We start from the raw sequence: 12,611 nt of genomic DNA, 5'->3' as shown, positions 1-12,611 counted from the left end.
TGCTCTCATTGGTCAGGCGGTCGGTAGCAGACACCAACCACCACACTGTTTGTTTTCCCCTCGTTTATTTTCACCCAGATGCTTTCCACTGTAGATATGCTCTCCTTCACTAGAATTTCCTGACAGGTAAGCCCTTTCCTCACATACAGTGCCACTCCTCCACCTCTTCGATCTATTCTGTTTTTTTCTGAACAGTTCATATCCATCCACCATTACATTCCAGTCATGAGAATCATTCCACCAAGTTTCTGTGATGCCTACTAGATCATACCTTTCCATCAGCATGAGAAGTTCCAGCTCTTCCTTTTTATTGCCCATGCTTCGGGTGTTAGTATAAAGACATCTGAATCCTTTTACTTTTGGTTCCCTATGAGCTGGCCTTGCCGGTTGGGCTGCCTTCGATCGTTTTCCTTCCATACACTCCCTATGTTGATCATCTCCTTCCCCTAGTGGCTTTAGTTTAAAGCTCTCCTGATGAATCTCCCCAGGTTCCTGCCAAACACATTCTTCCCCAGTTTCGATAAGTGCAGTCCATCAGATGCTAGTAGGCCTTCCTCAAGAAAGCCTATCCCATGGTCCCAGAAACCAAATCTCTCCTGCCGGCACCAACTACGCAGCCAGTGATTCACCTCCATTATCCTCCTCTCCCGACGCATTCCTCTTCCCTTGACAGGCAAGATTGAAGAGAATACCACTTGTGCCCCCATTTGCTTGAGCTTCCTCCCCAGATCTTGATAGTCTTTTTTAATAGGAGCGATGGTATTCAGGGACATGTCATCCAAGGACAAGGCTGAGAACTGCACTGCCTGTCTTTGTTTTAGGTCTGCATCCTCACCAGTCTGCTCACCTCCCTGCTGGTCTGGCAGCAGCAGGTACACGCAGGGGATAGCAAAGCCAAGCATCAAGTTGCCCACCTCTGCCCTGTGGAGGCATTTTTGCCAGAGTGCTCCAGTGAGGGGGCAGTGAGTATAGGCACTAGGTCCCCTGACTCTGCCCAGCAGCAGGGGTACAGGAGAGGCAGCTCCCCAGGGGAGGGCATGAACTCACTGGGATTTCTCACTGTGGCCTTCATGGCCAGTCCACTCCTGTTCCTCTCTTTGTTCTTATCATTTTTATTGACTTAATAGTACAATTTAATTTGTGGGATTTCTGTTTTGTTGGCTGCTTAGAACATGGTAAAGCTGGAGAGGTAACATATACATTTACTAAATAAATAAGGCAGAATACAAACAACTTGTCTAGCAGCCTCTCTCTACTTCTGCAGAATGTTTCCCCCTCCCCCCTCCCCATTTGTTTGATATGCCCGTCACATCTTAAGGACAGACTGCGGAAGACAGACTGTGTCTTCCGCACAAAGATATCCTGCCAAGGGAGGTCATGCATATGAAATGATCTGAATCCATGACTCACTTATCCTCCTTGAGTATGTGGGTTTGAATTCCTGATAACAGGAGCTGTTGTTGTGACTGCATCTTTTCACATCTACTCCAGACAGGTTATAACAATAGAATTATCTGTGTGATGGTGGTGAATCAAAACAGGAACCCATAAATGGCAGGAAATCAAAACTCTGAGACATGGTCTCTGCACTGAAGACAAGGCTGGAGATAAAATACTCATGAGCTGGAGCTGAAGAGAAAAACACCCCCTTCTTGATGGTTATCAGCATTAGTTTACCCACAGCTCTGAAACACTCCTAAGCCCCTTGTTATTACCAGGCAGGGCAGGCAGGGACCATAATGTTCTATGTAAATGTTCCAAAAATGTTTTATGTAAACCGCCCAGAGCCGTAGGGAAGGGCGGTATAAAAATATAAATAAATAAATAAATAATACTATATGTTATTATAATTTACAGCTGAATGGTTGCAACCATTAGCACTTAGGAGATAAGAATGGGATTCCTAACTAAATCATGGGCTTAGCATCATTTTGAATTATATGAGCCTGAGAGCTTCCGCATAGATTCGGAGGGTGTTTCCCATCTGTTACCCTGGGCTTGTAGGCAGTCAATCACACTGAGGTTTGACAGTGCAAGTCCTGAGAGAATAGAACCTGTGCTATGATTGCCAGATAGCATCCTTGAAATATTGCATTTCCTATCCTTATCCATGGCTCCTCTATATATTTGTGAAAAAGCCTGGGGGGGTACAATGTGTCCGGCTGCCCAAGTTGGTATAGGGCTGATCAGGAACACTGGCTGCACTCTAATTGGCCTAGCCCCTACAGTTCCTGCCCTCCCTCTCTCAGCCATGCCAGAGAGCGACACACAGAGCACTGCCAGACCGAACACAAGCCCTCATTCCCTCCTATACCTCCTGCTGGAAGGGAGGCAGAGAGAGACACAGAGAGAGCTGCCCCAACCTGCTGACCAGCCCGCTACCCTCCTAAGAAGGGGCCCTAATTACTTGGTATCGCATGTGCTGCCATGGAGAGAAAGACAGAGAGAGAGCTGCCCCAAACTGCACACCAGCCCTGCTTCCCTCCTAAGAACGAGCCCTAATTACCTGCTATGCCTCCTGCTGCGAGGCACTGGAAGAGACAGGCAGCAAGAGGGAGAGAGGGACACACACAGAGAGATCTACACCTCCCGGTGTCCCCTGGGTTCTAGTGCCCATTGCATTCCTGATTGCAATGGGCTTTCTTGCTTGTCTTTTATAATTTCCTTTGGCCATCCCTCCTGCCTTGTCTCCTAGGAAGCCAAAATGCAGGCTAAGATTCCATGCAGATTTTGTGTGGGTCCTATAGACTGCAACCTTCTTGCCTCCATCCTCAAACGCTGTCCAAGATGTTGCCCTTGGGGGGCAGAGAACTGTCTCCCTGGCTCTCTTAGGAGGTCAACATGACAAGCAGAAACACTAAATGAAGGCCACAGACACAAGACAAGGGAAGGCTTGAAAGCATTTATAATTAAAACAGCTGAGGCAGAACTCAGAGGCTCTCAGGGATGGAAAATGAGTCTGTTCTGTGCCCGAGAGAAACAGCAATGTGGGGAAGGCACCAATACCACTCAGGAGTCAGGCACAACTTGGCCTAGCTGCCATTGGCACATGGGCAATGCCTCCCAGATCCTTGCCACTGATAGCTTTGCCCATAAGGATTTCTGAGACGCTGACAAAACCTCTCGGGCTCGGCCTCTTGGATTCATGGTCCTGCTGGGCAGGTCCAAGAATGCCCTGAGAGGAGAGCATCAGCAGTGGGGTACAGCTTGTCCTCGTGGCATGAGGAAAAATGTGGGTTATGCCTCTAATTCTTCTGATAACCCCATTGGCATCAGTCCTAGTCAAACCCCAGCAGTGCTAGTGACACAGTTGAGGCTCTCCCTGGGAGGTGGTGATGGGAGGCCTTGTTAGAATAGCAAACTACCCTGAACCAGTCCTGGGTGGAAAGAGCAAAGATCAGCGAGATGTAATGTTTTTAGCAAGCAATGTTTATGTCTTCAATTTAGAATAGATTCTTGTGGTTGGTCATTGCAGCTTTGGTAGCAGCATCAGTCTTTTGCATTAAAAGAGACCTGGCATAATGGTTCCATCCAGTCTTGTCACCGAGCTTAAATCTCTTATGCAGAAATAAGCCATGAATAAATCATGGAAGCACATCTCTGTGTGAGAGGCAGTAGGTTCATAAAAGGATGACCCAAACCCTTTGGGACAGGGCCATGCCATTAGCTTGGTGGCTGATGGGCAGATTGCTGATGGCTCATGGGGACCTTTGAGATGTTAAGCAAATTGCTAAATATTTACAAAACAATAACCCTACTGGGAGGATTGGCAATTTCCTTAACTGTCTGAAAAGCCAGGCAGACTCCAGACCAGAATTGATCACTTTCAAGGTGTTCTTTCCATAGTAAAATGCTGTCTAGCTTGATTAGAAAGTGTCCACCTCTAACATGTCAATTAATTTACATGCTGCTAGTTATTTATATTGCTTTTACATTAAAATATCCAAATAGAACTCAAGAAAGGTATTTCCAAATAGTGTTTGAATTAATCCACATGAAAGCTACACTAGCTGGTGGTCAGAGTTTCAGCACTTGCCACATTTGCTTCAGTTTTTAGCACACCTAAACAACACATCTTTTTCTTGTAACCATTCTTACTTACACCACATATCTGGATAGGCATGAGATTAAAATCATTACATCCCTCAATATGTGCTTCAGGTTCAAAATACACAAGACTATGGGACAATGGTTTGCCACCTTTTTACTATTCAAGAGCCAAACAACATCAAAATTAAGAGGAACAGATCATCAATGAAACAGTCACAATAAGAAAGGCTATTTGCATAATGAAAATATAGGACTTTGCATTAGTGATTATCAGCATGTAGATTAATAACTCATAATGTTTCTGCAGGTTAAATATCTACTGTTGTTTATTGGGAAGTAGTGCAGGTGAGATCTCACAATAAGTAATGCACACAGGAATACCCTGTGTGATTGTTTTTGTGAACTGGCATAAATTTGCAAGTGTTTCTACATACATCACTTGGTCACCTCTATCATTTCCCTTTGTGTATAAAGCATCTCTAAGAAACCTTTTAGTCTTAGAGCAATATTTGTCTGCTATTCCCTCCATATATTGGTTATTCTAACATCCCAGTATCCCTTCCAAGTATACTTTAACTTAAATAAACCATTTTTTAAAGCCATATCTGTGTTGAGCCCCATTGTGCTATAAAGCCATAGGCTGAAGACTGGTTCTCCCTGGGTATGTGCTGTCAAGTCACTTCTGATTTATAACCATCCTATGAATTTATGACCTGTTCATAGTTTGCAAACAGAATGGTCTACAGTCACAAATTTCTGCAAACTTTTAAAGCAGTTCATGGTGGTTCTTGGATGAAGCAGAAAGCAGGGACTTAAAGATACTCGCAGTCCATTTTATGGGGAACAGAAAACCCCCTGTTTTCTGTTCCCCATAAAAATGGCAAAAATAGCAGCTTCAGACTGTTTTGAGCAATCCCTTTAAAGTTTAAAGAGACTGTACAAGACAGCCTGAAAAACAGTGGGGTGGTGCTCCTACCATTCAGCTGTTTTGGGCTATCTTGTGCAGTCTCTTTAAATTTTAAAGGACAGGAGAAGACAGATTAAAAAACAGCAGCTATTTTTCAGGCTGTTTTGGGCCTTTACATTTTTTAATTTTAATTTTAAAGGGTCTTTCCAAGACAGCACGGAACAGCTGAGTGGTGAGGAATAAGCTGCTTCCCCCTGCTCAGCATTTTTTAAAAATTTTCTGCAAACCATATTGAAAGGGTCCTTTTCAGTGGGGTTTGCAGGGCCATGGACCACCAGCTAGTTCAGTTCATGAACAAACTGCCTGATTCAGTTTGGTTTGTGGTTTGACTATGAATCACAAACTGAACCACATTTTCCCAGTTTGTGCCTGTCCCTAGCCTTCATCTACCCCCTTTTAGTTGCACATAGAGATCTTGTAAGTTTGTGGCAATCAAAACATTAAAGAAAAAAAGTGAAATTTGTGCACAAGTTCTCTGTGCTAAAATTAAAATATCAGCCTAGGGAAGAAAATTTGTAACTCTGGGGTTTTGTACTTTGGAATGAGAAATCTGGGTCTCAAATATTTTATTCCATTGGTTTTTGACTTGAGGTTTAATTTCAGTGTTTCTCTGCTAACAGTGGAATGGTGCTATCTGAGCTGCGTAAGCTGGCCCTTTAGCCTTTGTTGCCATTAACCAAGCTCAGGCAGGCACGTGGACTGAGTAAACTTGGTCACTGGCCTTTAATTCTGTCCATAGAAAGAATGCTGGGCACCTGTGCTACACAGAATGAGCTATTTGCACATGGTTCCATTCCTCAGGGGAATGCGGACAGCTGGCCGGAAAGGGCCTGTGTTGTTTTCTCATGCTTTCATTGATCAGGGAATGTGTAAAGCACCTGCACTGGTTACACAGACCGGGCAATGTGCCTGCTGCTCCCAGGAAGAAGGGATATCTCTGATTTGAACCTGGAGCCATGTGCAAGTCGTTGTCCCCCTAGGAAGATTGAGCGAAGCTGGAAAAAGAGCAAGCAGCAGCAGCAGAATGGCACGAAGAGCAAGCAGCAGCAGCAGAATGGCACGAAAGTCGCTGCTGGCTCTCATCAGCAGTCCTTTGTCAAGTACAGACGCTTTCATGGCTCCTGAGCCTGGCAGCTGATTTCCATTATTTTTATAGGCTTTATCTTGCATGTGCTGCTAGCGTCAAATAGAGTTAATGATCAGGTTCCCAAACCTCCACCAGCTCATTCCCAGTCCTTGTAAGAAATGGAGAAAACATCTATTTTTATTAGTTAAATGCATATGCTCACAAAAATAGTAAGAGGCCCACAAGCTAATTTTTTCCCTGAAATCCCCCTCCTTTTCATTTTTACTCATGTCATTTTAGAATGGGGCGGGGTGGTAAGAGAAATGTGCATAGAACCTTTTCCACAACGTCTAGCACCATGTTACGGTTTTATGTTTCAGAAGTTGCAAGGAAGAAAAAACACAATTGCTAAGCATAGCACTTCTTCCGCAAATAAGATCCTCCAATTCTTAGTGGGTTTGAGATCTCAGCTTAATAACAGGAATCCTAAGGGGAACTTGAGGTGAGCCATAAGTATTCCTTACAGCCAGTGGCTGAAGTAACAGATATCACCCCTCACCCCTCAGTGTAAAGGGAGAGGAGGAGAAAAGCACTAATGGGCTAAATTTTGATAATATTTGGTCAAACCGAAAAGTAAGGACACATCCTTAAAGGTAAAGGTATCCCCTGTGCAAGCACCGGGTCATGTCTGACCCTTGGGGTGACGCCCTCTAGCGTTTTCATGGCAGACTCAATACGGGGTGGTTTGCCAGTGCCTTCCCCAATCATTACTGTTTACCCCCCAGCAAGCTGGGTACTCTTTTTACTGACCTCGGAAGAATGGAAGGCTGAGTCAACCTTGAGCCGGCTGCTGGGATCGAACTCCCAGCCTCAAGAGCAGAACTTTCAGACTGCATGTCTGCTGCCTTACCACTTTGCGCCACAAGAGGATCTTCTAAGGACACATCCTTACTTTGGTCAAACAGAAAAGTAAGGACACATCCTTATAGGCCAATACTGAATGCAGAACAGACCTGAACTACTGCAATGATCCTTTGTCCTAGGTTTTCTCTGATTAATGTTTGTGAAGCCCAATCCTGGAGATTCAGCCTAATATTGCCTAGCCCAACTCATCTGAGTCCAATAGATACTATCCAGAATAGAGTTGAGAACTCTGGACTGGGAAATACCTGGAAATACGTTAGTGGAGCAGGGAGACTGACCTGAGGTCAGCTGACCATAAAGGAGGCCTGGTGATGAGAAAAGGTTGACTCAGGCTAGCAAGGTGAAGGAGCCTGGACTGTGGTCACCTGGTGGAGATACCAGGCTGGCAAGTTGCAGGGCTGATAGCCTTGGAAGAAAGGGCAGTCTCAGGTACGGTAACCATGGGACCTGCCAAGCTGTAACAAAACCAAAATCAAATCCTAGAATCATGGAGATGGAAGGTATCTCCAGGGTCATCTAAACCAACCCCCTGCACAGTGCAGGAAACTCACAATTACTTGCCCACCCACAGTGACCCCAACTCCATGATCAGATGATGCCCCCCTAAAAAAAAACAAAAAACGAATCCCTGGCTAGGTGTATGCTGCAGCAAGCAAGACTCCTCGGGTGGCGTATTATCGATAAAGATAACTTTTGTGGAACAACTCATAACATTAGACATTGTGTGAAGAAGACTTCAAAACGGAGACCCACTCTGGAAACTCTGTCTTTCATAAGATTTATCGGAATAAAAGGAAGAAGACATTTTACACAAGTTTCTCTTCAGGAACTTTATGTTGATGTTTAGAGCCAACACAGGTTCTTGTTCTGGTTGCTTGCTCCACTGTGTTCTCCAGTATCTTTTGCTACATACAAGTAGGGTTGCCGAGCATGACCTGCCGTCATGTGGCAGTTTCTTTCCCCAAGCAAGAGAAGGAACACAAACTTTGCAGCACTCTCTGAACAGGTGAACTTGGGAGAGGAAGGTGTGTTCTTGGCAGCTGTTATGTGATGAGAGCTGTCAACTGCTTCTTTGTTATTGTACATGAGCACTACATTATTAGAGATTTAAACTAGTTTAGCAGTCTTTCCTTTTCCACAAGCAAATCCTAGGAATTGTAGTTCTATGAGAGATCTGTTTTAGGAATTCACAGTATCCTTCTGAGTACAGTTTTCAGGATTCTCTGGGAAAACCCATGGCAGCTATAAATCCAACTGAACTTTTTGGCGTTGCTATTGGTCTTATATATGAGTGGTTGGGTCATGCTATGTGCATATATTTTCTTTTTTTCTCTTGGCTTTCAGGTGATCTTTCGTGCCTTAACTCCTGCTAACAAGATCGAAGACCCATACAGTCCTGAAGCGCAAGACCTACTGAAACTTACCAACTTGCGACTCCTCTTATTAAAGAGACAAGAGTGTCCATGCCAAGGCTCAGGACTGCAGGAGAAACCACACAGATTTGCCCACTATGCCATCTATGATCTAATTGTCCGGGGCAGCTGTTTTTGCAATGGCCATGCAGAAGAATGTCAACATGCCAATGGGACCAGGGCCATAGATAGCATGGTGAGTATTACTGCAATGCCTCCTTCTGCTACCCAGTGCTTTCCCAATAGTTTTCGTAACATTGCGGTTAAACTTATATAGTCCAGGAGCCCTTGAATGGCATCACAGTCAGTCCATTTAAGTGATAAAACAAAAACTGGTTGAGCCTTCTTTAATTATAACCGAGGCTTTGTTCATAGGATACCAGACTAATAGTGCTGTTGTAGAAAAACTGCTTTGGTTGAAACTCCATGTCATACCGGTGACACATGGAAATGGAAATCATATGGATTTGCCAGATAAAATAGTGAGTACCTTTCATTTCTCTCATCACCACTGCCTCTGGAACCACTACCACTGGTTGGGTATAAACATAAATTAGTGGGGTGACATTACATTCAAAAATGTTGGAGAGTTGGAAAAAGTCATATTTTCCGTACTTTTTGTGCCTTCCCAAAGAGTTTAAGATTGCAATCTACTTGGGATAATAATTTTACCTGTTTTAACCATTGTTTGTGTGTGTGTGTGAATTAGGGCCTGTGTTCCTGTGTGAGAATAGTTAGGAAATAGGTTGTCGTCTTCTTTCCCTGTGTATCAGTGTTTCTTTAAGGCTGAAAGCTTTGTGTTTAAAAATAGACAGCCACTTAAAATACTTGTTAAAATTGAAATGTCTGACCAGATTAATGCCTTTTGAGATTAGGCAGGTGGCAATCTGGGAAATGGCCTTTTCGTTCAGGAACTCTCTCCTTATGGAGATTTGTGTGTCCTCTTCTGTTTCCATCTTCTACCAGTAGACAGAGACTTTTTATGTCATTTGGCATTCCCTCAAAAATCTTTCCTTCCTATTCAACATTTTTATATTGGGCATGCATTTTAACTCAGCCTTGTAACTGTTTTAAAGATAGGTCTTTGGGATGGGGGCTGATTTTAGTGGTTTTAAAATATAATTTTATCATGTGTGCTTTAAATTGTTAGTTGCCTTGGTGGCCTTTGTAAGGAGAGCAAGGTGGGATTCAGATTTTATAACTAAATAATAATAATAGCAGTAGTAGTGATAATATTGACTGTGAGTTTAAAAAAATATATTTAGCATTTAATATCAACAATCTACTGGGTTGCAGGTCTAACGCAATTACTTTCTTTTAAAATGAAAGCAGGAGAGTTAAATCCTCGCCTGATTAACAGTTGCCCTCAGTTCTTCTAACCTTATTTTTGCTTCTAGAGAAATGCCAGATTTGTAAGGCGCCTGGGAATTAGTCATTTTTTCAGATAAGCCGGGAACAAGTTTTATAATTACATCTAAAACAAAATGACAGAATGAGGGCATATTGACAAAGGTCATGTGGATTTTGTGATTTACATTTGCCTACATGTACAAAGCCATAAGGATCATTGTGCTGGATCCAAACTAAATTAGCAAATCCCACAGGTTCCTACTTCCCACTGCAGTCTCCCCTTCTGCCACACTTTAGGCTCCCGTCTCCCACAGGAGCAGCGTTTTGTATAGACCAGTGGGCTGTAATAGGAAGGGGCAGCAGGAAAATCCTGTTCTGCCGATAGGGAGTTTAGTCTTGATCCAGTCCTGCTTTATAACGGGTCAGATTTAAGTCAGTACAGTTTGCTCTGACCAATAGCAGCTCTTCAGAATCACAGGTGGAGAAAGATGTTTTCTAACACTTGTTACCTTGAGTCTCTTAACTGCAGATATCCGAAACCAAAGCTGGGACCTTTTGCGGGTAAACTGTGTGTTCCGTCATGGCTTATCACCTATGTTTTTTGAAATGTGTGACTCTACTTTTCAAACTGAGAAGAGCATCTCTGGGAACTAAAGGCGGAGCTAGAGCACCCAAATCATTCCCTGAGGTTTTACATGCCTGGCAATGATATTAGAAGCCAGTTATCTGGGCCCTGGAAGATAAAAGTGAGACAAACCAAGAATGTATGACAAGGGTTTGTGCCAGAACCTTGGAGAGAGAATGGGAAAGAAAACCATACAATTCCTAATAAAGATAACATAGTGAAAGTAATGATAAACAAAGCTTGTTTTTCAGGGGTATTTAGAAAGGTGTGCTCCAAGTTCAGATTCCAAAGCAAAGTTCAAACTTTCTGTCCAGAAGCCGCAACTTCACTTAGCAGCTGAACTCAGCCAAGTTTCTTAAGGTTATTTGGCTCTTTAAAGAAATCTACAAGCCTAATCAGTTTGAAATGCTTTAAACTTGGCATCGCCTGGCATTAAAAAGTCAAGGACTCCTTTCACAACTAATTTTATGTCCCTCTAGATATTTGTAATGTTGGCTCTTTTTCTGCCAGAACGGGTATTTCTGTCTTCCATTTTTTATGTGTGTGGCTTACAGCACATTATTGTAAAATCTTAAAGTTTCGTAAGTAAAATTCCCCCCCCCCAGCTGTGGTATAAAGCAGAGCCCCAAATCTCCTAGCAACAAAAGATGTTGTTACACCCCACCCATTGCAAATATGGATCCACTTAAGGAATGAGTCGTAAGAGGAAAGCAAACTGCTAAATCTACTAGTGGTAAAGACTTATAAGATGAATAATGTGTTAAATTAATACAGCTGGTAGAAGAATAAACACTCTGCCCACCAAAAAGAAAAAAATATATTATGCCCCACACAGTTGGCTTGCTTTTTGTATACCATTACTGTATTTCTCTCTTTACATATTTTCCATTAATTGTAGTGAAAAAGGATTTGTTATGCCACAAAATGACCTCATGCAGCATAAGATTAAATAGTTTGTTTAACTAAAATTAACTAAATTCACAAATTGCTTACATCCTAGGAGACAATGGGAAGAATGCATCCCGGAATGTGTATCAACAAAAAATTATATTTCAATAAGAAAGAATGTAATGGAACTGCAGCCTCAGAGCAATTTACAGAGAAATATCATATAAATAATAAAAATCTTCACATTTAAACAATACAGAACACAAATCAGAAGCAATAATGTCAGCTGCCTCTAACTTTTTCACGTGTACAGCCAGCATCATAATATTATTACCGCCATGAATTGTAAACTGTATGGATTATGGTTTTAACAGGTTTTTAATGGGGATTGTATTTTATGTGGGCTTATTATGCAACCCGCCATGAGACAGCTTGCCATGGAAGGTGGGGTGTAAGTCAAATAATAATAATAATAATAATAATAATAATAATAATAATAATAGGTCAGATTCTGTATATATACAAATTGCATATAAGAAATTAAGAATAAAGTATGAATTTGGCAGCATTCACCTTAGTAGAAGGTTTCAAGAGGGCTAAGATGGTATAGATGAGGGAATCGCACATAAGCCTTTGATTTGTGAGTGGGTCACACCCATCTTGATTGCCTTCAGTAAATATTTAAATACCATCCTCACATTCATCATTTGTAGCAGGGGTAGCCAGCTGGTGATCTGCAAATCCATCTCCTAAGGGAATGTTAACTGGCAACTGAAACCCTACCAAAGTTTAATCAAGGAACTGTATGATTTTGTTGAAAAAGATTGTACTGTGTCTAGGATTGTCAGGCCTCCCACTATAGTGGAAGGATTCCTGCTGGCAGTCTACGTTTGGGAGAAAAAAATACCATTTCCACACTAGAGGCCAAGTTCCCAGTGCGGAACAGTCAGAGAGATCTATGTTGCTACATCACTTCCAGGGGAACCCCATATAGTCAAAGCTATTCCCAGAGTTACCCTACATCACTTGGAATCATAGAATCATATTTCCCCTGGAAGTGATATTGGCAATGTTGCGCAATACACATCCATTTCCTTGCCCCAGTAGTTCCCAGACTCAGCCTGGCAATCCTCCTGTAATCACAAGCAGACAAGACACTGTTTGCATTTGGAAGATACAGAACTCCCACTGCATGTGTAGTGAGTTCTCATGTTATTCCCAACTGACACAAATACTTTGTAATGTGTCGTCAGAGCTTAAATTGGAAGCTCTCTGACCATTATAACAAGAGACTTCCAGCATACAGTATATACTCGCAAATAAGCCGAG

General features: G+C 42.6%; 1 protein-coding gene across 3 annotated transcripts in view; it reads left to right on the top strand.

Annotated features, from left to right (window-relative positions):
* The window catches only part of LOC143831851 (netrin-4-like), a 69,742-nt gene that overhangs the window by 20,256 nt on the left and 36,875 nt on the right, over positions 1 to 12,611 (top strand). For all 3 annotated transcript variants that reach the window (XR_013228988.1, XM_077325356.1, XM_077325355.1), the window contains exon 3: positions 8,352 to 8,615. Coding sequence is in view for 2 of the 3 variants with exons in the window: in XM_077325356.1 (XP_077181471.1) it covers positions 8,352 to 8,615 (264 nt within the window). In the remaining variant the exon portion in view is untranslated. The remainder of the gene's footprint in view (positions 1 to 8,351; positions 8,616 to 12,611) is intronic.

This window comes from Paroedura picta, chromosome 3, assembly GCF_049243985.1.
Source record: "Paroedura picta isolate Pp20150507F chromosome 3, Ppicta_v3.0, whole genome shotgun sequence".
NCBI classification, from domain to species: domain Eukaryota; kingdom Metazoa; phylum Chordata; class Lepidosauria; order Squamata; family Gekkonidae; genus Paroedura; species Paroedura picta.
This window is presented reverse-complemented; position numbering and strand designations above follow the sequence as displayed.